This window comes from Gambusia affinis, linkage group LG18, assembly GCF_019740435.1.
Source record: "Gambusia affinis linkage group LG18, SWU_Gaff_1.0, whole genome shotgun sequence".
Taxonomy (NCBI): domain Eukaryota; kingdom Metazoa; phylum Chordata; class Actinopteri; order Cyprinodontiformes; family Poeciliidae; genus Gambusia; species Gambusia affinis.
Genome location: NC_057885.1, coordinates 7,559,812 through 7,586,374, shown reverse-complemented (window position 1 = coordinate 7,586,374; position 26,563 = coordinate 7,559,812). Strand labels below are relative to the sequence as shown.

The following is a 26,563-nucleotide window of genomic DNA, read 5'->3' as shown; positions in this document are numbered from 1 at the left end:
CATTGCTGAATGACTGAAGATGCAGGATATTGACTACCCACTTGCTCGGTGCTATTGACTCGTCAGGTGCGTTTTGAAACCTGACCGCTGTGTGTATGAACCGGTGAGGCCTGCAGAGACGCTCGCTGACCCTCTCTCTGCCCGTGCAGCTTGTTACGAGAGCCACAGCCTCAGCAGCATCCATAAGGGATTTCTATTAATAATGAAAATCTATATATATACTAGATTTTCCAGAAGTTTAAACAAGTGTAGGGTGGGTTAGATGTGTAGTGCAGATGGTTTCTATATTCCTCCGAACTTGAATGAACGGTGTCACAATGAAGAACATTGAACGTTTCCATCCAACATTTCCTCAATGTCTGTCTGACTCCTTCCTCCTCTTCTGAAAATATTATAACACGCTCATCTGAAAATGCAATCAGAAATGAGCCTCAACGGACAAATTACCCGACACGCTAAGCTGTTCAAAACGCCAAATTATATTTATTAGCTTTACTACTATCTTTCAGATGCAACATGTGGCAACATTAGGCTCGTTTTCACAGGCTTGCAGTAAAAATGCATCCTACTTAACTTTCCTTAGGTTCCTTTGTTTCGCTTTTTCAAACCGTCGTCTCTAGTTTTCCTTCACTCCTCAAACCAGCGCAGCGCACAGTAGCTAGCGTTGACAAATGTCTAACAGTTTTGAAGGTTCAAACTCTGATGATGTTTACCATTGTTTTAACATATTATATATAAATATTTATATATATCCTCCTGAAGGATATTTATTTTGCCGTAGCGGTGTGCGCCACGATCAATTACATGTAGAGGAAACACTGTAATTAACGCCACTTTCAGGCAGCAGGACAAAGAAGAACGACACAGAACTATACCAAGGCTGCTTCTCTGTTTAATTTAGTGACCTGAGTGATCATGGCGTCTCACTGTGACCCCCCCGCAGTGATATTTGTTCACTCATTCACAACCTGTGTGTTGTGGTGTATAATTACATGATCCCAGACTGTGGAGCTGCTTTGAAACCTATTCAATATGCACTAAAACAGACTCCAGCTCTCCCTCGAGACTCAGACACTGTTGTAATTTCACTGCCCCCCCCCCCTTCAATTCCACCCTCTTGCTTGTCACACAGTCACATACTTAGGGTCTCACGCTAAACACTCCACATCACGTGCACTCCCTCCGGCTCGACTTGAAACAGACGCATCCATTCGAGCGACAAGCGGTAAGCCGTAATTTTATTTTATTTTCTTTCCAAAACCCAAGCCTATCTCCCTTCTGCAGAGGCAGAGAGGGGCTTTCCCCCCCCCCACACCCTGTTTAGATAGCATTAGGCTCACCTACAATTACTTAAGACGCAGGCGTCTCGGCTGGGCTGCTAACCGGCTCCACCCAGCTTCGGTTCTATCAGGGGACGGAATCGAAGCTAAATCAAGTGGCAGGAAATGAGCTGGCCAGCCTCTTTTTCTTTTCCCCTCTCTCTCTCTCTCTTCCTATGCTTTCATGTTCTGAAACGACACTGAGCTCTTTCAATTCATTAAAAAACTTTCAATACTGCCCACTCTCTGGATGACAGCAAACCTGGGCATGTGTGTACACTGCGTAATGGGAAACGAGAAGGGCAAAGATCAGATTGGGAGTACATGACGGCACTGCAGAGCTAGAGACGGCTTGAAACGCAAATATTAAGCTTCAGAGTCAGACTGTAAATTCTCTTCTGATATTGTGTGGTGGGAAAATGAACACTAACGACGACTAAATGTTGGGAGTATTGAAATGAATAAAACATCGAGGAGTATTTGTGGAGACGGGAGTCGAAGCCTGAGGCCAGATGTGAAGCTTCTCCTCGGCTCCAGCATACTCTGCGGTCTGGAAAGTCTTCCTCCTTCCTGCAACCAGAAATCAAAGCGCTGCCCATCAACAGAAAGTATATACGCACGACATCTGTCTCTCTGTGAGATTCAACATTTATGAAGGCACATTATAAAGCAGAGGCTCACCAGCAAATGATCTCCTGAATTAAACTGTACTGTATTTGAATTTGACAGCATGACCCGATTGGACACTTAATCTACAACTCTATGACAGGGTAAAAATAAAACCTGTTAATATGGAGAAGTTAAGACTTTAACGTCACCATTACTAGAGGAAGTCTTAACTTCTCCATTATTATTATTGTTTTTAACGTCACCATTACTAGAGGAAAACAATAATAATAATACACGCAGAGTCCTACATGTAGATCCTTCTGTAAGATCTTGTGACGGCTTGTAGCTCAAATGGCAGGTAGTGACCTCTTCAAATGTCAAAAATCAGGGGCTGAAACGATTTATTGTACTAATTGTGATGAATCGATTATTGAAATAATCCCCAACTAATTTAGTAATCGATTAATCGTTTAGTGAAGTATAGCGAATGCTGAAATAACAGTAATTACAGTAACAGTAATCAAGCCAAAAATAAATTATTTGCTACCCAATTATTAATTAGTAAATCAAAAAACATAAATAAATTTAAAAATAAATCAACAGATCAGCCCTACACTGCACTGGTGTTAAGAAGAAAGGGCTGAGCTTTTCACATGTTTATATTTTTAGCTCCAGATGCTACAAATGATCAAGCATTCACTAAAGGAATGTTTTATTGCACCTTAAGAAAAAAAAAATTCTTATTTATTTATTTGTATCCATTAATGTTTTTCTGGAATTGCATAAAAGTGCTTAAATGAAAAGTCAGCAGGATGCACCAATTTTTTAATCCGATTAATTGTCAGAATAATAGTTGATAGAATAATCAATAACTAAAATAGTCATTAGTTGCAGTTATTAAAAGCAGGCGGCTCTACAGAACAAGCAGGCTAGAGTATATCACATTATCCTGTATGAGTATGACAAGTGTAAACGTTTTTTATTATACAATTGATCCAACTTGTACCTAACTACAAGGCAACAGTAATGAACTTGCTAAGCAACGACCGGAAAGAGCCAATCAGCCTAAAACATTAACTCATTATTAAGCCACACACCTGCAGTGACATTTCACACTTTCCCTTAAAACATGCGTCATCTTCAAGGAACGCCATAATAACATGTTAGTGAAAACTAAGCTTTCTTCTTTCTGTTAAAAATCCAACATCAATTCATTCATTGGATTTTTACCCAAATTAAGCCATGCTCGGTTGATTTAAAGACTCGTCTTTCTCTCATTCAGCCCTTTGCCAAAAGAAGAAGAAAACTAAGAGTCGGGTCAGACGGGCATAATTGCTAGCGCATTATCAAGGAGCTGGAAAAAGCCAGCACTTACCTGCCATTTATCAGTTCATTCACACGTCCATTTATACAACTCTAATGACTCTCACATGACTATCAAGTACCTCTCATGCGACTTCGGGGTGTGAATTGTTCTCGAGAGTCGGAGCGCCGGAGGAAGTTGACCCTTCCCCTCCCCAGTCGCCAGTCGCTCGGCATAGTCGATAAATACCAGGAGCACAAAAGCAGCTCCAGAAGTTTCCATTCAGCTCAGATTAATAAATGTTCCATTACCTGACCTGCTGAGGACCCTCCAAAGGGAGGCCGGGTGGGCCAACAACACGCTAAGCAAACACCCAGTCAGTTACTGTCACAAAGATTTAAGAAAAAATAAATAATTAAAACACCTCAACAGCTTCTTGTACGGCAAACCTTAGCTAGCCCATTCAACAACAAGCAGCTGGCTTAGCCGCTGCTATGACAACTGCGGGGCACCGAGGAGGAAACTAAATTCGAGTTTAAATGTCACAACTTCTCTCTGACAGTCGGAAGACGGCTCCTGTGCCGGCGCGGGCCGCAGCGTGTTGACAAAGGCTGGATTTAACGCTCAACAACCCTCACCTTGGCGACGGGAAAACCAAAAGCAGGTGTGCAAGCAGAGAACCGCGTTCCAACAACACAGCGTCCGCTGACGCTTACGACAATAATCACCATAAAACTGGGGGGGGGGTTCTCTCCCGCTATGATGGGAAAGAATTGGCGGTTGTTGCTGTGCGACTCACACGCTGGGGGTTAATTGAGGTGGACGGTCCAAATCATAACACTAAATGGCTTTAAAGCGACACTTATTTCCACCGGCGGAGCGTGAAGGTCATGACTGCTCCGGCGAGCGGACTCACCCCAGCCTCCCCCAACCCTTCTCTCTCCCTCCGGATCCCTTACAGGCTTTCTGCTGGCAGCACTCGGAGGCTCCTGCCAGGGTTATTCGGTTATTAGGTCTAGGTACAAATACGGCGTTGAGATCAACTCACAGCCGGCTGCACGACGGCAGCAGTTGCTGATGGCGAATCCGTGCCAAGATAATTACGATGAGCAATTACAATGTCTTGCGACGGTATAGTCATAGTTAAACTTTATCACTCTTTGTGCCATTACAGCCACAAATGACTGCACTTGAATTTTAAGACACACAAAAAGAAGCTTTCCTTTTGAGTTCGGCCTCCAAAGTCTTTTGTTGTGCGTTTTACCAACTTGGGAGACTGGTTGTTGTCCGCTGGTCTTGGCAAAGTAGGTCAAGGTTGGATGGAGAGAATCTGAACAAGAGTTTGTCCAGCCAGTATTTATCTCTGTCTGGTTGGGAATCTTTAACTGTCTCACGATTCGATTCAGAACTGAATTTTGATTCACAAAGAATACTCATAATTTCTGCTTTAATCTACATCTGCTACAATGACTAAACGGCAACTATAAAATCCTAAAGAAGATAAAAATCTAAAAAAATGTTTTAAAAAATCTAAAATAAATAATATTTAACCTAGTGGGGGTGCAAGTAAAGCCTGGTGGCCCAACAGGCGAATCCCTGACTATTGTCTTGCTTCATCACATAAAATTCACAAAAAAAAAAAAAAAAATTGAACATGAGGTTTTAATATGTCAAAATGTAACAAACGAGAACAGATCCAAAATTGTAAAAAAAAATAAAAATAAATAAATAGATAGATACATACAAACAAACAAAAAAAAACACAATCCAGCCTAAGTTCTGTGTCTATATCTTGTCACTGCCGTGTGTTTCTCTCGAGCAACTTGTAGACGGCCAAGCAAATGCGAAGCTGTGAGCATGATGGCTGGATGGATGGTAGAGCTGCCAAGCGCCTGCATTTGTTGAAAGAGCCCGATGCTGCGACTACGCCCGGATCTGACCGAGCAACTGCAGTTCAGCTGTGGCTTCAAACAGCATCTCTAATGCATCTCTTCTGACATCTTACTGTTGGCAGGCTGCTTCAGAACATGACAGCTTTTTACCAGCTCATCCACAGATCCAGATAGGGAATCTCTAATAAGAATCTAACAACCGGCAAACTGGCTGGGTTTTATTTTTTTCTCTTTTTGCTCCCAAAATAAAAGAAATTAAAAGGTAAGGTCCAAACTGAGGTTGCGTTCACAGACGCACTTCTTAACAGATGTGCCTCTTGACAAATATAATAAAAGGCATATTAGAGAGGTTTGACTACATTTCATCAATAGATGGGCATTTATTCCCGGTTGCACTTTGCTGAAGTTATTTTTTGCCATATGGAGGTAGAGTGACTCTATAACTATCCTGACACAGTCTAGAAGGTGGTTCACTCAGAGAAAGAACTAGTCCTGTTAAAAACAACTTCCATGCTACTTCAGTAGTGGATCCTCTCACAATTTTTAGTCAGGACTCTGCAGTGGCGAACTGGAGGCTTTCCTATGCTTTCAGCAATAGAAAAAAGGGATTTACAGATTCCAAAAAGGGCTGTAATAATCCTCACACTGGTACATTTTAAGTTTTCAGTCAAATATTTTACTTTTTTGAACTACAAATGACCAAATACTGCCCAGATTCAAACGCGACCCGTGTTCAAAGCTAGAGTGCCGTCAACAAACCATTAAACTAGGAAACATAAACACTGAAAACTGAAGTTTTTTGTGATTTCCAGTTTAAAGTTAAGGTTTGCTTAACCAAACAATGCTTTGTAGAGCAGTTAGGCGTACAAGACAATTCAATTTAGCTAGAATAAGTATTTCAGAGAGGGAAAACCAAGGGAATGCTGTAAACTGGATGCCAACGCTAGCATCTTTTAGCCAGTTGCGATGAGCAGCTTTATTATTTCATTACCCTAGATGAAGTCTCGTCAACTGCAACTGGAGAGTGCAGCACTTATGAGAATTTTGCCGTACACAATTAATATTGTTCAACTATATAAATAACACTCAACTTTTCCCAAAAAAATTTTATGATAATGCAATGCATTCTTCTGACCAAAGTCGGTAACATAGCAGGTCTTGCTTGCTTAATGCAGAAGAAATGTTCTTGGAGAGAGCCAAAATGTCTGGATAAGAAGGCATCAAGAAACACCAACCAAGTTGTTTTACTACCAAAAGCAGCAACTCTGGCAAGACTTCTTTTTTATTTCCCCTTTAAAGGAAAATGTAAGTATTGTTTATAATAATAAAATTTATGTTTCTCTTTTTACAACAAACTATGTTTACAAGAAACCAAAAGCAGGAAGACAAGAGTCACATCATCCCCACAGCATTGCCTTACTTGGTAAATACCTACAGGAGACCGTAAAGTACCGAGATTAGATACAGGAAGTCCTGTTTGCACCATCATAAGGTGATGCTATTCAAATGTGGATCCAGACCCAGAAACATAGCACATCGCACTCCCTATTTCAGTTCTCAACGAGAGTTACATCTCAAAGGAGCACATTGATGCAATATTTAGTAAGCTGTGATATTTTGTTGTGAAACTGTTCGTGTTAGTAGTATAGCTGGCCAGTTGGATGGAGTTCCAGTAGAGCCTGCTGCTAACAGAGAGAAGGGAGAAGCTTGAGTTTATGCAAAACAAAGTGATTGTAATCGACACGGTCATCAACAATAATATTGCAATCAAATGTAGGACAGCAACTAATGATTATTTAAGTAACGTTATTGAGATGATTAATCGATTAATCGGATTAAAGGACATTTTTTTATTTAACCACTTCAGCCTTATTTTTTTTACACAATATTAGAAATATATTAAAAGATCAAATAAGAAAATATTTCAAATAGTTTTTTGAAAAGAAAAATGTGTTTCCTAAAATGTAATAACTTTAGTGTACACTTGGTCATTTGTAGGAAAGGATGCATCTACAGCTAAAAATAATTACTTTCAACTAATCTGTTTATTTTGGATTAATAATTTTAATAGCAAAAGGTTTTCTTGTTTTTATTTCCATAATCGATTAATCAAAATCGAATCGATTAATCGTTTCAGCTCTGATCAAATGATTTCCTAATATCATGCAGAGCAAATATGAATTGAAATTCAAAAAGTATTTTACTGATCACAAAGGGAAACTAAATGTTGTGACTCATATTAATTCAAAATTCTTAAAAGAGCAATTATTACATTATGTAGATTCCTACTTGGGGGAAAATTTAAGCCATCTATGGAAAAGTAAAAAATAAAAAACTTAATTCGATGAGTAAAAAAAATGCGTGTGAAACGCCACTTATGAAGGTCTTGTTGGACTTCCAAAGCAACATTCTCATACCTGTTAGAGGTGTAATGAGATCACTTACAGTGGGATTAGTTACCAAATCCTGCCTTCAGCTCTCCACTATCGACTCCACGTCAACACAAGTGCTGAACAAACCTTTGACCTGCCTCCTGCGTGCCTTCTGGCCCCGCACATCTACAGCTCTATGAAGATGACAGATCTGGCAGGGCGGCAGCATTTACGGCAAAAATCATGACACGGACGAATAAAAGGACAAACAGGCCGTTCCCTCCCTACGGCACCGAGGTTGTTGCTCTCTCGGAGAAATCAATAAGCACCAATGATTAAACTTGAAATGGTGCATCGGTTGGAAGGGTCTGGACCAGGTTCACAAAGCGGCGGGGAGACAATGCCCCGACATTATTTTTTTATTTTTTTTATTTTTTGTGGAACGTCAGCAGCTGAGTCTTGCGAGTGAGGAGGCGTTGACGGATGAGAGGCAGCCGAGCCGAAGCATCGATCAAACGCGCGGGCCCGTGCCGACCCAGGCAGTTCCCAGAAACAGATCTTCAGCACATTTGGTCCGTTTAATGTCGAAGACGAGCAGCGGCCCTGCTGTGCAGTAATCCCCGGCTTGTGATCCCATTTTCACCTTTGATGCATCTCTTTATTCTGCTGTGCTTAGCTGACAGCTAAAATGACGAAAAATAAATAAATAAAAAGTTTGGCAAACTCAAGTTATTGCTGCCACATTGGGCAATATGAGTTTTCTAACGTAACCTGGGACAGTGTGGGGTCAACAACTCTGTTTGTCCCTCTGTGGAAACACGGTAAGCACACTTTGTCCTTCCTGGGCTGAACGTCTGACGAAACACCGGCCTTTTGTTGTTTCTGTCAGCTGCGCCGTTATCTCCGTCCGCAACTCGCCTTGAAGTCTTTACAACAGGAACCTGCAGCCAGAGTTTTGGCCCCGAGTCTGAACCATAAGAAGGCTTATCATTAAAGGAAGTGTAGTTTACGGTTCCAGCATCCGAGCCGCCAGACAAACTTGCTGACGCTTTCGAACGTTCCATAAACAGCACTTACTGTAAGCCTGTGGCATTTAATAACAATAAAAAATGTTGAAAAGGTTTGTTTACAGGAATGAAATTGAAGGAGGAAGGGGCAAAGTGTTGGTGAACTGGCCAAAGTCGCTTGAGTTGACTGACACATGTTTACCGAACATGTTAAATGTGTAATCTTGTGACATTTTATGGTATTTTTTATGATTATTTTGGAGCCAAAGTGAATCAAAAATAATCAAAACAGTGATTTAACACATTTCCACAGGACTATTTATTCTTCTTATAGAAGATTAAGCTTAGGTTATTGAATTACATCCTATTATTAAAATTTATATTTCAGTTTCTCGTGTTTTCTGAGGCATTTTATTAGTACACAGAGTTCCAAGTCTGACATATCAGGTTGAAATTCCCCTAAAACTCAAAATTAATACTGCCATCATAAGAAATATTACTTTTGTAGCACAATTTTGATAACTAGGAGTGTACATTTATTGTATCGTCTATCATTTTTTGGTGAAACTTTGGTATTATAATAGGAATTTTGCTGTCTTGTTGTCTCAATAAATTTTAAATAATTTTGTTTTGACTAACAAAACTATGACTTTTTTTTTTTTTTTTTTACTATTTTCTTCACAATTTGTTCAACAAGAACATCAATAACTAGCAGCAAATTTGAAAATATGATTTTTCAAGAGTGGTATTTGTGTTTGTGGCGCCATGATTTCTGTGCTATGCTATCATAGCCACAGAGTTACCTAAAAAAAAAAAAAAAAAAGAACAATTTTTCAATGGGTCATTTTTATTTTTAATTACAATAGTACCCAGAAAAATGCTAAAATTCTAAGTCCGTATTGTCCAGCCTTAGTTCAACTATTCAAACTGAATACACTGAATCAATAGCGCCAATAAGGTAGTGTACTTAAAAAGCTAAAATCCCAACTTTGACCTTTTGACCCTAGCGTGTCAACCAATTCGGTTCCTTTTAATGCTTTGTCATCAAATCCTAACTGAAGGCAAAAATGTAGTCACTTTAATTAAAACTATAGATTCCTCAGTATCCATTTACATAGATGCGCCTCTCTTCTCAACAAATAATGTGCTTCTTCCCCCCCTTCCTTATCACTAGAGAGTCAGTTCGTCTTGCACGCTTGAGGAGATCGTCTCCAAGGGTTCAGATTGTGATTTCTGCTAAAATCAAAGCAAGCCAAAAGCTCCGGCCCTCCATCCTCAGGGGAGGCTTTTATTGCCAGTGTATCTCGACATCGGTTTAGCGGGGGCGGGGCGGAGGGGGGCCTTAATTATTGGAGACAGACGATAGATGCCGACTACATGAAGACCACTTGATTAAACTGGACAAATGTGGGCTGAAACGGCCATTTAGGAGCTCTTCTTTCAGTATCGGAACCAAACAAACACCACCATTCAAACAGCTGATCTACTTAGATCCCCCATCATTTCCATCTAAAACTAGCTAAACATCACTTCATTCTAGGGATATACGGAGCAAGAATCACACAGTACTACCCTTCCACCAACTTGTTGCTGCACATGGCCCATCAGCTGACTGAAAGCTGGCTCCTACACCATTTCCCTAGCCAAACAAAAACAAAAAATAAAAAATAAAAAAACAAGTATGCTGTTTATTAATCTAAACAGCATCAAATCAAAGTTTAGATTTATCAACCTCATTAAAATAAATCAACCAGCTTGAAGCTGGTAAACTTTTCCCAATTCAAGAAGAAGTCGAAAGCAAGTGTAAATGATTAGCTTCCAAACTATGACTTAAACAAACAGTGGGAGCTTCTCAAACTGGTAAAGGAAGGCTGGTTTAGAGTCTGGGAATGTTCAACAGTAACTGGTTTATGGAGTGATAGATGACGTGTAAAAAATAGCAACAAAATAAAAACTTAAGACTTTTACAGAGAGACTTGCAGTAATCTAAATACTGGACACCTAATTGCTCAAGTGTAAATAAGCTTTAACCTTCCTGAAAACACTCAGTTTTAAAAACTACATTTAGCAAATCAAAATAAAAGCACTGAATACACTGTATACACTATGTGCTAGGCATAGGGGCGCCATGCTACAGGGGGCGCTTGGATAAACACACAGCTGTTTGTTGTTTAAAATCTCTTCGGGGGGCCTATAATGTGTCCACATGCACCTCATTTTTAAGTCTATCTCTAATCAAACCAAGAGTAAAAACAGTAACAAGCTACATTCTTGCAGTTTCATGGATGATTCTAAACCCAAAACATGCCTCGTCAGTCAAACAGGTGACGACTCGACTGCTAGGGCTGACCCCCACCGGAAGAAATCGAAACAATTTTAGTCCCTTCCCACTAAGCAGATCATCTTTACTTAGGAGAAAAAAATTCAGTGGAGGAGATTTCTGCCTGCATCCAGTGAGCTCGGTGATGCTGTCCAGCCAGCAGGACAGAAACCAAGTATGCGCAACACAGCTCGAAGGGAGACTGACAGTGACGCGTTCAAAGAGGATGGCATACTCACAGTCCAGGTGCTTTTTCTTCGGTCCGCTCACTTCGTGTGTGGTGGCTTTGCACACCGCCTTGCTGATGGCAGAGCCCGTCATGCTGTGCTGCGCCGCAGCGATCCGATCCGTAATAGACTGGCCCGACATCGCTGTTGTTGTTTTTTTTGTTCTCCCCTTCAACTCAATCAGACAGAACAACGACCCAGTCAATGGATCGGCTCCAATCCGGGACAGAACTTTTAACTTCAGACAAAGCTCCGGATTACTGCTGCTCCAAAACCGATTTGACTTAACCAGCAGTTTATCTTTGGAGATAAGTTGTCTGGGTGGCAAAAAAAAGGAGAAGAAGAAGGGAAAAAAGTTTATTCCTTGTATTTATGAAGTAAATAAAGCAGAAGGACGCTGTTGTGGGCTAGTGTGTGTTAGCTAATGTTTCCGTTGCAGTACTCGAACCAGGAAAGAGTCCCACAGTGGAATCTGGAAATACTTGAAATCACTTTCTGGCCACAAATAAACATAGCTAACAGGCTGCTTCAAAACCTGAATTCTTTGTTTGAAGTCACCAAAAGCGACAAGTCCGGGTCCGGTTTGGCAGAAAAAGAAGTAATCCGTGGAAAAACAAATTTAAAAAAATCAAAGCTTTGAAGAAAAAAAAAAGAAAGAGAAAAACTTGAGTTCCTCCTCCACGTCAACTTGTTAGCTCGGCTGTTAAAGCTATCACTGCTTCCCCAGTAAAGTGCCTGTTTGGAGCCCGCTCCGGTGGGGAAAGTAAGAAGGAATTAAAGAAAGCATTATTCAAAGTTTGTCAGAGGTTACTGCAATACTGACAGCCAGGAAAAGCGAAGTTTCCCCCTCTTCCTCCTCCTCAAGGTCCGAGAAGCTAGCTGAAGAGCTAAAGAGATTAGCCAAGCAGAGAGCGAGCCGAGTCGAGTCGAGCGCAGCCGAGCCCAGCCGGCGGACCCGGTAAGTTGAAAATGACAGCTCCCTTGGCTCGGTCCTTTTCCTTTGGAGTCCCGTGGTTCGGCTGGTGCTGTTTTCCGGATGCTACAACCACATTACCGGGTGTTTTCCCCCCGTCCAACAGTCCGGTGACGCTGTCTGGGAAGTCTCCTCACAGCTTTCTCCGCACGGACTGACTGACTGACTGCTGCTCTGCCGGACAAAATGGCAGCGTAGAATCAGCTGATCTCACAACTGAGCTTAGCCGAGCTGCGTTAAAGGTATCCGAATGAAGTTCGGAATTTATCATTCTACGTATTTTAAATGGCCAATTTAAATAGTTATATTAAAACACGACAAACATAAATGCTGCATTGAACTCACATAAATATAAATGGTATGCAAATTGAACTTAATGGGATACATACCTAAACTAAATAAACAAACAGCACGCATAAAAAATAGAGAAATTAATTAAAATGAGAATTACTCATGTTGTAACTGATAAATTGATAATTTGCCTCCATATTTCTTGTGTTAATTATCCTTTTCTGCCACACTAATCAGCTGCATTAATTCATCCTCTACGTACAGGGGCGTTGCTAGATATAAAAGAAATACTGGGGCAGACAAATAAAGCTAAATTTCAGTATAGGCCTATATTGGCCTATGAATATAAAATGCAGTACAGACATTAAATCTAGGAATTTATCTTTGGAAATAATGCCATCTAAACACCTAAAAAAAGAGAGAAGGTTGCACATGGAAATAGATAACAGATGTCAATCATTGTTAGCTTTCCCGCTAAATTAATGTATTAAACAATGTGGTTAAATTGTTCTTCAGTACAACACAGCGTTTTTGTAAAATTATTTACAACTTGTTGACATGCATTTATTTCATTTCTTAAACGTTCTGAGCATTTATAGGATATTTTTAAATAAAGTTGGCTTCAAACTTCAAAATGGCTTCAAATTGTCTTTGTATTTATATTTTCCTACTAAAGACTCAGACTTCTTGTCATCATTTAATTTGGATGTAAAGCATCTCTGATTACTGTAATCATGTGACGTTTAAAAGAATGGATGTGAATAAAGTGGCTGGTTGAAGAGTCCACTATTTTTAAAAAATATATTATGTTATTCAATAAATATTTAACAGCTGGAGGTTGCTTCCTCTTGGAGATAAGCTGTAATGTAGGATATGTCTAATCAAAAACAGAATGCACCAACAAATATAGAAAATAGTCTGATGGTAAATAGAATATATATGTATATTGTGGTACTTTTGCAGCCCTCCCTCTCCACTGATCATGCCAAACTGGCCAGTGGCCCACATCCGTTATTTCAATGCCAATATCAGTCCCTGTCCCTGCTTTTAAGAGAATAATTCTTGCAGACATTAAATATCAGATTTAAAACCGCACAAGCAAGAACTGGAAAATGTTTTTGTTTTTGTTTTTTTTTTAATGAAATGAAGCAAATGGAATGTGTTCACGAATTTGTCAATCTCTTGTGCCACAAAGTATCTTCTTTAACGACAAAATCAAAGGGAGGAAGTGGGAAGACAATTTTTTTGTGCGAAGTCATAATTTCCGACAGTCCTTCAACGCCTCAGAAATCTATTGGCTCAAAACTAACGAGTGAGTGAAGCCTTTGTTGCGGAATTCGCGAGACAAAACGCATCATATTTTAAAAGCAGACTAGTCATGACGCTTATGATGAAGAAGAGTTAAAACAACACGCTGACTCTAAACTCGTGCTCAGTCGTCACGGACACGCCGTGTCCACGTCATGCTGATCCAGATTCCTGCCTGTCTTTAATAATTCCTCAGCTGCCTCGTCCCTGTTTGACTCCAGACTTTTGTGGAACACTGTGTGCTGAAGAAATGAGTGAAAACCGCTGCTGCTGCTCCGCGGCGTGCGGCGGCCCGGTGGGTCCCACTCCGGATCTGAGCGGCTGAATTAGTCAAGTATCTGGCGGCATTTGACTGCGTTTCACACACAGCAGCATGTAGGATGTAATTAGATGCCAGGCTGCCGGCATAAAGCAGCTCATTACGGCCGCTTTCATCCGAAGCAGTGGCTCTTTTTTTTTCCAGAACTGAACTCTTTGAATCAAGCGCTTTTCAGAAGTATTCACACCCCTGAAACCTTTTCACATTTTTTGCGCTTAACATGTTTTTTTGTTTAGTTGTTTTTTAGAGTAAGTAATCAGTGTGAGTCCAGATGTTCTGTGAAGGCCTCAGAGGTTTCCAGGAGACAAAACAGCATCACAAAAATCAGATCAGGAAGCGGATATGGATCAGGGATAAAGGTGTGGAGAAATTAAGAACAACACCCCAAGGTTTGAACTTCTCAGATAAAGCAGAGACTCAGGTTGCGGCATCTGCTGACTGGTCAAGAAGATAGCCACATGTACCACGACTCCTGTTCCACAATGTACAGAGGATAAAGGGACAGAGGCATGGTCCAAGGTCACACATAAATCCAAATGAGACTCTGTTGCAACACTTGAAAACTGCTCCTCATCCAAACTGAATGAGCTATGACGAATCAGCTAACATTTCGCTCTGTATATGTGCAAAGCAGGTGGAGGCAAAAATGTTTGCAGCAGAAGTAATGACTCAGAAAACTGGAAATAAAAGCACCTCCATTTCATAAATATGACCTAATTCAAATTATTACATCACTTAAATCTTAATTAAATATATCAAAGTGTGTATTTGTATCGTGAATGAGGTCAACAGGAATTAACACTTATGCAAGGTGCTGGAACTGTTGGATGGGAGACACAAGCGGCAGCTGAGTGAGAAACTTCTCAGATGACGAGCCTCCAGACTGCGGCAGACGTTTCCTGAATAGGAGTTGGACCGTTTCTTTTCGGTTTCAGAGAACCAGTTGTAGTTTACAGTATTTCTCGTCCCGGTGAGAAATACTGCAAACTGACCCCAGCAGGTGAATCCATGGGATTCTACGATTATCCGTCTCCGGCGTCTTGGCAGGCCGGAGGTTCATCACGGATCCTCTGAGATGATAAAGACGATGCAAACCTGGATGTGCAGGTTGAGGTCTGTCAAATCTGACATGGAGTCGACAAAGAAAAGGGAAACAAGAAATGCAACTGGGGCTGAAGCGATTAATTGAGATGAGTGGATTATTGAGATAATCGCCGAATTTTCGGATTTCCTCCCAAAATTCAGGAAATTGGTGGCGATTTCCTTAATTTTGGGAGACTGGTTATCAGCCAATACTTACATTTGAAGCCAATCTTAACAATCTCAACAAAGGTCTAAGAATGAACCACTCTGCTCTGCTGTCTGAGAAGTTTGACTGTTAGCCCCGCCCACCAGGTCATGGCTGCACGTTTGCAGTTAACAATAGTCACCCCACTTTTGGCAACTCGGCGACTTTCTACCTATATTTAGCAACATTTCAAACAAACAAACAAACACAAAAAAAGGTATTTCTCCAAAATTGGAATCAGCAGGTCAGGCTTTTTAAAGATCGGTGATCAGGGATGGGCCAAAACACTGCAATCGGTGCACCAGCCCTAAATCCAACCATAGAAGACAGTAAAGGACTTTCATGAACCCTGCAATAATAGAACCATTTGTTGCACCAGATGTGACCTATTTTACTTAGCTTCATTTCAGCACATATGAGATTTAGCAAAGAAAACCAGATCTTCATTGTAAAACGCATGAATAAGCTTTGCACATCTGGAAGTGATGCACCGCAGCACAGTGACTGGCAGGCAGACAGCAGTCACCCCCATCCTCTCTCCAACACGCCTGCAGGGAATCTCCACCTGACTCGCATGTAATCAAAAGCTGCTGTTGCTGCAGCGCTCGGAGGAGACGCATTTAAATGTGCAAAGCCCCGACACTGAGCTAGCGCTCTGCCACTTGTGCCCCCCTTCACCTCTCTCCTCCCCGAGCAGAGTCACAGCGGAGTGCGGGGTTGCCACCTACAGGCGGAAGAAGGCCCGAACGCCAGATTTCCATGGCAACTACAGGCGTGGATGTGGATGTGCCCTTTTGTAGCCCCTGGCAACGGGCTCCCGGGCCGGGGATTGGGAGTCCCATCAGCAGCTGTCGGTCACGGGAAGGGACCAAGGGTTGTGATGGGATCACCTGGAAATGCTGGAAGGGGCTGGGAAGGTGGCAGATGGACCCGGAGGTGCTCTTCATCATTGCCGATGTGTAAAATGGACTCCAGCATGGCAGGATAGTTTACAGTGTGATTACACCAACTGAGATCAATAGAGCAATGAGAGCTTCTGGGCATCTTGACCTTTATGCTTCAGTTAGTAAGGCTGTGTTCAAGCAGGGACGTTTTCATTAAGCCCCCCATATATGACAACATAAACTAAAGGCACCTGACATTCCATTAAAAATGGCTGCCCTCTCTGACCTTCCAAACAGTGGAACAGTAGCTCGCTGTGAAGGGTCTCCCAGACTGCAGGCGGGGTCTTCTGTTCCCCCACAGGCTTATTTGCTAATCCATCTCTAATTATAATGTAAGCGCACGGCTGCGGCTCGGGGGACTTAATCTTCGTCTTTTTGTTATCCCGTAATTATGTTTTCTATCTTTTGCTCTATGAAAGAAGCTAATCATGCCGCTGAAATAAACTGCCCCCACCTCTTTAGTTTCTAATAATTCTAGCGTGGATATTTTCTATCCGCTCGCCTTTGTGTTCTGAAAAATGGCTAATCAGATTGCCTTTCAGGCACATTGGTGTTTGTACCTCTCACCTACTGTGCAGGTTAGATGAAGCCAAAGAGCTTCACACAGCCAGGAAAAAGTGAGAATTAGATGCTTTGGCAAAGATTTTCTGGTTTAATATGGGGATCCAACCACCCTGCTGAAAGGTGGCTGGATCCCAGCTACACAGCTCTGATTCAGTGAGATGGAGACACATTAATCCAGTCACTCAAGATCTGTATTTCATCAAAAAACAAACAAAAAAACAAACAAAACAGAAAGCTTTCTAGATGTGAGGCAACAGTAACACAGCGGTGGACTCAAAACAAATTCTCTTCAAATTCTTACAAATTTGTTTTCTGTTATGTGGCGAGCCAGCCAGGAGGAAAACACAACAAAGCAATCAAGATACAGTTGAATTGACCCAAAGTTTAAAGTTACTTTTGCACGACTGAACCATTTCATCTAAATCTGCTTCCATTTTGAGCCAGAAGTCAACCACTTCATACCCATTTATGTCACAACTTTAACAGTTTGCTTCTGTTGGTTGCTAAATAAAAGATACAAAAATCTCACATGCAGTAAAATGTTATTTTCTGAAGATTTGGTGTTACAATCATTTTCCATTGAACAGAGTTCTGATGCCCCCCCATACTCCTGAAAAACACTTTTACCCAGTATTTTTCTCTAGTGTCAAGCAAAACTATCCTAGTACATTGAAATAAGAGAAAACTAACTTACAAGAAACTTTTCAGTAAAATATAGCAGCTTGTTTTAAGTCAATAATTCCTTGAAAACTAATTCCACTGCCAGATTATTTCACTTATCACATTGGGAAAATTGTAAATTAGGTAATCTGCCTGTGGAACTAGTACAGCTTTAAGTACTGGTTAGGAATTAACCAGTACATAAAAGATTTTGTGTTTTTCTGCTCTGTAGGGGCAAGTTCTAAGGAAATACGAGAGATTACTAACCCCTCCCAACCAAAATAACGGCAAACCGTGGTTAAATTTGCCCCTTTGCTAATCTGTCAGTTTTTGCACCCATGTTTTTCTTATTGTACCCCGTCTTACTTCAGTTTTATACCCCAAAACAAACCACTTCATAAACTATGAAAATGTTATATATTCGTTACGTTTTCTCTTTAGTTTTTGTTTTCATAAATTGTAGAGATGAACACAAAAAGTACTGAAAGCTCACAACTAATTTAATCGAATTAAGTATTAATTTTAGACCATTTTTGTACTACACACTGTTTGCCCTTTTTTGGGGTCAGTGACCTTTGACTATTTTCGCAGCAGCTTGTGAGAAGATCATCAAAAATTCTTTTAATTTGTAGGCCATAGAAGAGGATTTTCCCTCATTCTCAGGCTTGCTGCCTTTCAGAGCCGCTGGCCACTTTTCAGACAAAAAAAGTCTTTTGCAGAGACAGATAATACACTAATTTAAAAAATGGTCACATTTTAAAACAGATATAAAACCCACAGCAAGGCAGCAAGGTGATTGACCCTTAACATCTGCCTGGGGATGTTTTGTACTGAGATACAAAAATAAAGTTTTTTTTCTTTTGAAAGACTCCTAGTTAGAAAGAGAAGGTTACTTTAAAACATTCATTTTGAAATATTTAACTTCCTTTTTGTGTGCATCAGTCTGCCTGGCCGGCTTTTCGTACCAAGAAAAGAATGAATTGAGTCAGAAAATATAACATAATAAATAATAGAAACCACATTATCATTATTTTTCATTCACTACTAAAAGAAGTTACATTGGATCTTTCCTGTCCACGTAGCTGAATTATTACACATAATGTGTTCTGTCACCAAAAAGACATCACAAATCTGACAGTAAATATCCTGACAACCACCGTGTGTATTCAAAACATGCAACTGAGTGTTCAAGCCTTTTATCCTCACTTCTACCGTGGAATTAATTTGTTGTATTTTTTGCACAGCCCCAACATTGCCCCACTTTTTAATATTTGCCTGTGGGTGGGAGGTGGAGGATCTTTATTTTAAATCTAAACACATCTGGTATCGTGATCCATAGTCGTGTTTTTGGTTGAGTTTGGATTACTTGAAGTTGTTCATTTTTGTCACTGATTGTGTTCCATACAGTTCATTCCTTTGTTGATAGCTATTGTGTTGTGTTTCATCAGACATTTATTTTTGCTGTTAGTCTATAGTTTTTGTTTCAGTAGGATCCTTAAGGATCATCTAACCTACTGTTTTCAAAATTCGCTAAATGCCTTTTGCTTCAATAAGGGTCTTTCATATTTCAAGAGTTAGTTTAAGTTTTATAAAATTTTCAGAATAGTATACAAATATAGAGATTAGTGTTGCACTGACATAGATATCAGTCGATATGAGTCATTTTTAAACAAATCATTATTGACCTGATCACTAAAACTGGGCCGATTTTAACAACCAATCTTTTATTTCCATCTTGTTGCCGTCCGTTTCTGGTCATTTCTTTCTAAAGTTGACGAAACAGTAGAGAAATATATATAAAATTGGTAAATATTAGTGATCGGTCTTAACAGCAACATTAATATCAAATACCCATATCGGCCCAAATGTTCAGATCGGTGCCTCCCTCATAGAAATTATGACATGGATAGTGTTTGAGACATTTTAATGATCTTTATTTACACAGTTCATCAAAAATACTTAATTACTATAAGAATTACAGTGATACAGTACAGTATAAGTAAGGATATAAAACAAGCAGCTTCACACAAGCTCTTGAAGTTTGACATTATAGAAAAAAAACATGTGAAATTCTTCTTTATTCATATTATTTCGAGGCATTCAGGGTGTCCAGACATGCTAAAAGGATTTTTTTTTCTTTTTTACCTTACAATATGTGTGTTTGTTGACAAACTGGACATAACGGGATGAGATACTGTTCTCGTCAAATCTGATCTGATATCATAATCTTGTAACACAAGAAACACGTGCTCATTATCCGTCTCTTACAACATGTATATCACTTTGCCTGAGAGTGGCCGCTGCAGAGTCCAGCCTGTCAGTCAGATCAGAGCGATGTCGGAGCGAATTGAAGACTTTGACATCAGTCTGAGCCTTAAAAAAGGTGGGACTCAACAGGGGCTGTGGATGCAAAGAACCAAGAGCATGATTTATGGAAGTTACTGCTCCAAAGATGAGTCCCTCAGAAAGCACACATGTGATGGAGAAGCTGTGGATTTTGTGGATGCATGACTAATTGCGGGCTAAAATATCAAATGGGGCCGCCGTTAAGCCGGGAGGCTGCTCGAAATTCTCTCAGATCACTTATTCATTCTGCCAGATTTCAGGAAACGTGTGGCTGCTGAATTATGAGAGCGATCTGTTAAAATGTAGATTTGACGGTCGGTTTCTAACAGATACCCTCAGTCCATCAGTCAGGCATCTGAAATATTATTTTCCTATTCATCCAAAGGCAGAGGCTGAACAGACATTTAATTTATTTATGAATGAAATGTGGGACGTTGTAAAAGATGTAAACAGAACCCTTTACAGCACCACCTTGATCTGGTGTTTACCATATTTAAACAAAAACTTGCATTTGTTTCATGAAATGTTTGCATTATAATACAAATTGTAGACAAATTGGTTATAGAGTAGACCACAATAACAGTACTCTCATTTTTAAAAAATATGACTGAGAGGATAATTGAGTCTTTAATTATTATACTTTCACCTGCATAAACAACTAGTTTATTCAACTGGTATAATTAATTTGCAGGTTTTGCTTTAAAACAAATTATTAGGTACCCTGGTTATGATTTTATCTCAGCTTCACTCATAATATTATCCACCAAGTTATGAATGTTCTGGACAATTTTTAAAATTCAGAATGTCAGGACATAATCCCATTGATCATGTGTACCAAATGGTGTGTGTACTGTCACTACCATTTAAAGTTACAAAGTTCGCCAACATAACACATGGCGCTAATTTAATTCTATTTAAACAGTATTGGACTGGACTTGGCATAGACAAATGCCTGGTCTCAAATGACTTGGATTTGGACAAAAAAGAAGTGTTTCAATTTCAACATTACAAGTATTTTTTTATTTTTTCAAAAAAACAACAACATATCTGCATGCTTGTGTGACTCATTGTAAGATTACCACAGTTCTTGCGTGTTTAAGCCCTTTATAGCTAACTGTTAGCTTATTCAACTTATTTCCACACTTACGGTTTATTTTTGGTCTTTCAGTACCAGAGGTACCCTAAAATCTTGCCCTACAATACTGCATTTCTTCTACTTCTAAATCATATCTTTGGACAGATAACAACTCTGAGGTCAAGTTAGCAACTAGCAGATTAGCTGGTTGCTATTATTTTTGTTTATTGACAGAAACCAGATTAATTGGCATCAATGGCACCAATACTGAATTAAACAATTCAGTAGTCATTATTATGACACTAATGAATAATAGCATTGGGTTTTGTGTGCTTAACTTTAAAACAGACACGTTTGCTAACATGTTAGCTAAATGGGCTTAGCGCAACCAAAGGTAAAAAAAAATATCAGTTACATGAATCTAAATATCACAGATTACCAAATTTGCTTTGTTTCCTCAAACTTGCTATGCAGTGTAAATGGTATCTCCAGAATTAGCTAAAACACGCTGGCTTTAAACTGGACCCTAAAACCAAACCAGACCACCTCTCATGCTTCTAAAGGGGCAGTATTATGTAAAACTGACTTTGTTTAAGCTTTACCTCATGTTGTAATGTGACGTCTTTATGAACATACCCGGAGTGTTACCTTGATTCTTTCAGGTATGTTTGAGAGATCCCTTCATCTCCATGGCAACCTGTGCTAAACGCCTTGGGTGGCGCTAGCGCCGACGCAGCTTCTTCGCAGACTCTCGCGACTCACCCAGCAGCAATTAGCAAACACCTGGTAGAACTGCGCATCTACTTCTCAGAGCAACGCTGGTAAAAACACTGTTACAGGGTTAATGGAGGAAAGACGTTGCGACGACTTTCTGAAGTGAACGGAGTTTCAGAAAGAGCAGAAGATTTAAAGAGACAGTGACACAATTTCAAGGCGTTAAATTAGGAAGCAAAATTTCTTTTAAGTCATATTTGACTTAACAGCATTTTATTACAACTGAAGTTCAGTTATTTCGTTATGCTATAAAATGGCACTATGTGCCTGAAAAACACAAAAATACTGCCCCTTTAAAGGAAGTAAAAAAAAAACCCAACAACTCAGAGTCCTTTACATTTTCAACATCGTGAACTGTTCTGGAAGTTAAACATTAAAAAATAGGTATAAAATTCAAATGGTTTCTTTGCAGAGAGGTCAAGAGGCCAACTGAATGAAGACTGTCACATTTTATTTTCTGAATCTCTATCTCTGTAACAAATACTTGGCTTAGCACACAGTGAATATAGCTATGCTGTTAATCACAAGCATATTTAGTGTCATTCTGATTACCTTGGCATCACTTGAATTAATGGAGTCCCAAGCAAACCTCTCTGTCAGAGGCCCCAACGTCAACTTCATAAATATTAATTTGCACTTTTGTGGGATTTAGTAAGTACACTTTTCACAAAAAAACTCAAGTTTCTCCAACTACAGCCACCCCCTTGGTGGTGAGCCACATCCCCCTACCACCTTCACCGTCCCTCTGTTCTCACGAGCAAAGCAAATTAAAATGTACAATTAGAAAAAAAAAAGCATGTTAACTCCCAGGATCTAATTACGACTTGACGTCTTCACACCATCACTGCCAGAGCCTCAGACTCCGGGCCAACTGTGACGGGCTGGCAGCAGCCGATGCACACATATCTGAGGATCCACAGGTAGACGGTGCCAGACAAGGTGACAGTCAGGGCCAGGAGGAAGAGGCTGATGAGGCTCTGAGGACTAGGCAAGATGTCGGAGGAGGTAGAGGAGTCCTCAGAGGGATTCTGGGCTACAGAAAGAAAGAGACAGAGAGAAAGAGGAAAGAAAACAACCCGACTTATTGAGGGGGGGAAGCAGTGGAAGAATCAGAAACCTGTGTGAAGGAAGGTGTGAGATGATAATAGAAGCTTCCTGTGCTAAGACAGACACAGAAACAAGGTGAAAGAGAGACCTGGCGTTTGAACCAGAAGAGAAAGAAAACGCAAACACCTCCCTCTAGTGTCCATGAGATGCCATAGCTACCTCAGAGCCACACTATTAAAACAAAAAGCAGACTTTATTTTAACATGTTCAAAAAGGAAACTTACTCTATATATACTTAACCCTCTTCGTTTCTGTGAGGAGATGAACATTAAAGGTCTTAAAGAATCTCTGAAATCCTTTGACAATCTTCCTGGATGGACATATTTTGTCAAGAGATAGCAGATTTGAGAAGTTACCCAAAAACGTAATCAAATCAAATTGAGTAATTTTTCCCCAAAATTACTCAGATTTAATCAAGCAATAAATTCAGTTCATGTTCTGAAATTTATTATTGTCCAGTTGGGCCACATTTAATTTAATGTATCTGTTGAAATCATTAGAGAGGGTTCCATATCTTAAATATTTCATCCATCCATCCATCTTCCAACACCCTTGTCCCTAATGGGGTCGGGAGGGTTGCTGGTGTCTATCTCCAGCGAATGTTTCGGGCGAGAGGCGGGGTTCACCCTGGACAGGTCGCCAGTCTGTTGCAGATCTTAAATATTTCAAAATACTTTTTCACAATAAAAAGAAAAAGTTGAAGAATTTGTAATACTTTTCATGTTAAAGAGAGCTTTAGCATCTACACAGTTTACTAGTTTATACCGTCATCTTTTATGCAATGTTTGATGCATACAGAAATTTTACAACAGCAAAAGGTAATGTAGTTACTTGATTGTTCTATAAAACGGCACTATGTGCTTGGAAAATACATGATAGCAACACTTTAAAGCGACTGATTGCTGTTTACTGAGCTCCTGCAGGGAAACAATGAAATGTGTCACAGTAATTAGGAAAAGAGAGATGGGGGGCAGAGAGGAGGAATAGGGATTTGTTTATGCAAAGGCTTCAAACATGCCACCATCTTATCAACGCTAATTAAAATACTCGGTCAGGCCGCTTAGTCTCTTTGAAGGATACGAAGATGACAGAATGAATAACTAATGAACAGCAATGTATACTTGATGCACATCAGGCAAACATATAAAACAAACCAATTGCTTTAAAATTCAAAGTTCGTTTCAGTTTTAGTTTGTCACTGTGTGTGTGTCTGTGTGTATGTTGTTTGACTTGTTGGGATGGACATAGGCCCAGCTGGCGACGGTCCTGACCCAGGACCCGGTTGTTAACGTTCTCCGTCCATCTGAGGTCTGTGACCGCTCACCCTTGGTAACTTTCTTCTATCGGCACTTTCCGTTCACAGCTCAAGGCTGCTGAAAGGACTTCCATGCTGATGATTCACAATCACAAAAGCCACATCTCCTCTTTCGCTCTTTCAAGGCTCTGCGTTGGCGAGGAGGTGGGGGGGGAGAAGTGGCATTCAAATGGCACAAAAAGCCCTGGCAAGCATCGCGGTATGAATCACGTGGAGTATAGAGGCACAATTTTTCTCAGCCTTTTATTACTTTTACGGTTCGTTAACCCAGTGAACTTGCTGTTAGGCAACACAAAAAGACGTTTGAAACGAACCTGAGGGAGTCAGGTTGTTCTATAGAGTGACAAACCGAACACTAACCTCTAGTTGAGTGTAGCATCAGCAGCAAACAGGTGATAAACCTTCCAGATGCAGCCATCCTCATGCTGTACTGGGTCTGTTGGGAATTCACAGCACATTTGGGAGAAATGAGATGAACTGACTGAACAATTATACACAGTATGAAAGTCAATTTAGTCTCTATTTGTCCTTTAAAATGCCAGATATACAGTATGTTTAACTGTATTGTTATATGTGAAATAATCCGTCAGTGGTAGTACTATTTTAGCATCTAGCATTGCAGCTTCATTCACCTTTTAATGTCACTTTCTTTATTTTGAAGGAGAACACATACCATACATTCATAACCACACAAATATGGCAATATGCCAATAATCCAGGATGCCCTGCAGGTTTGTTTTCGTCAGTAATCCAGCATATAAATAAAACAAGGCAACCTCAGTCGCTACTGACTTAAAATCAGTAGCAGCAGAACACATATGTCTTTGAGACGTGATGAAGATGCTACTTGAATTTATCACGTCCCAAAAAATCCATGGTAAACTGACTTAGCTGGAGATCAACCGTGTTATAGTTTCTGATTTGTACAAAACCTACCTAAAACTGCGTAATTTCATATGCAACAGAAACTCAAGCCAGTTATGCAAGACTGTGAGAGGATTATACTTAAAGGCTCCTAGATACTCTGATCGACATAAAAGAGGAAAATGTTTCCTTATTTTATAGGAACTATTAGGGGTGCCAACTAGGGAGGGGGGATGTGGACTTAAAAGTTTTATTACAATATTTTATTACTGATTTTATTTTTATTTTTTTTAGGGGGTGGGGGGGTACAAGAGGGCAACTGTATAACAGTGACAGCGAGACAAAACAATACTGCTCTTGAAAAACACTCCTATTTGTAATCCACTTATTTAGCACACCAGTCACGTAAAGAAGGGTGATTTGTATCACTAAGCTGCACACAGTGACTGCGTTTAATCTTGTTCTCAAATTTATTGATTCTCTCAAGAAACAAACAGTGGAGAAAATACAACACAGACATTTTTAGGGGTGTCTGGAGAGACCTTAAATATCATCATCAATTGGAATTTATCGTGAGAATAATAACTCAAAATTCTTAACATGATAAGAAATGTATCTCGATTAATAAATGACACGATAAATGCCCAACGGTAGTGCCAACTGGGATTTTGTCAAATTAAAGATACATTTATCTAAAAAGAAGGGGGGGAAAAGCTAAGTAGCACAAACACAATAAAAGTAGAAAATGTTAGTTTTGTTTATGCGCCTTCATCAAGGACGTCCAGAATTGTGGAGCACTCAGATAGACTGAATTGTACTCAACAATTAATGCCTGTTTGTGATTTACAAAAAGAGTTCAACAACTCTCAGCACTGACATTTGTTAAAACCCCTCTTTGGATAAAGTTAATAAAATATAGCTATACACGTAAAAAGAAATCACAACACCGACTGCAACACTTTCTTTTCCGAGGCAATAGAAAAACCAAGTCTCCGCTCTCCACGTGCAATTCAAACCAAATAAGTGTAATAAGCTAGACAAGATAGATACGTGGTCTTTCGGTGTGAGAAAAAACAACAACAAGCAAAGCAAAACAAGATTTTAGTTGTGTTTTTAACTCACAGCAGATCACGTGAAGGCTCTGTCATCTGAAGCCGTCATCCCGCTGAGATGCAGCAGGATTTCCATCACAAAGACGACGAGCAAATGTACAGACTACGCTTTTCCTCCTGCGAGAACTGAAGAAAACCCGCTCACCCGGAAGAGTCTCCAGCCCACCAGCAGCTCTGACAATAATTATCTCCCTTCAGCTGATGAATTAGCAGTTGTCTCTGGTCTAGGACATCAGGCGAAAGCCTCCCTGCCGCCCTCCCGCCTTCGCTCTGCCTGCTTCCGCCTCGCACTGATGTTGGTCAGTGTCGCTTTGCAGCGGCGAGATGAAATTAATCAACAGCACATGGAATCAAAGCGGGACGTGCATGTGAAGCGAGAAGTGACTGCACATCTATACACTCACGCAGACACACAGACACACACAAACACACACATTTGAGCGGCCATCTTTGTGGGGACTTTCCATTAACTTCCATTCATTTCTACAGCCTAAACCTTACTCTTATTCTAACCCTATCCATTACATACCTAACCCTAATTCTAACCGAAACTCAATTCACACCTTAGTCCTAA

The 26,563-nt window shown here is 40.1% G+C and overlaps 1 protein-coding gene and 1 long non-coding RNA gene across 5 annotated transcripts in view; both read right to left on the bottom strand.

The window, feature by feature from the left end:
* The window catches only part of si:ch211-200p22.4 (phosphatidylinositol-binding clathrin assembly protein), a 97,801-nt gene extending 85,014 nt beyond the window's left edge, over positions 1-12,787 (bottom strand). The window contains exon 1 of one of the 4 annotated variants that reach the window (XM_044096982.1): positions 11,062-12,787. In XM_044096982.1, the coding sequence (XP_043952917.1) occupies positions 11,062-11,191 (130 nt within the window). In that variant the 5' untranslated portion in view covers positions 11,192-12,787. The remainder of the gene's footprint in view (positions 1-11,061) is intronic. The other 3 variants (XM_044096984.1, XM_044096983.1, XM_044096985.1) reach the window with 3 other exon arrangements.
* A 6,516-nt stretch (positions 12,788-19,303) lies between these two features.
* LOC122819922 lies at positions 19,304-26,461 on the bottom strand. The gene is made up of 3 exons (XR_006368685.1): positions 26,000-26,461; positions 24,374-24,449; positions 19,304-22,624 (listed from the first exon to the last, which is right to left on the bottom strand). It is a non-coding gene; the product is annotated as an uncharacterized LOC122819922 (long non-coding RNA).
* Positions 26,462-26,563: the final 102 nt, after the last annotated feature.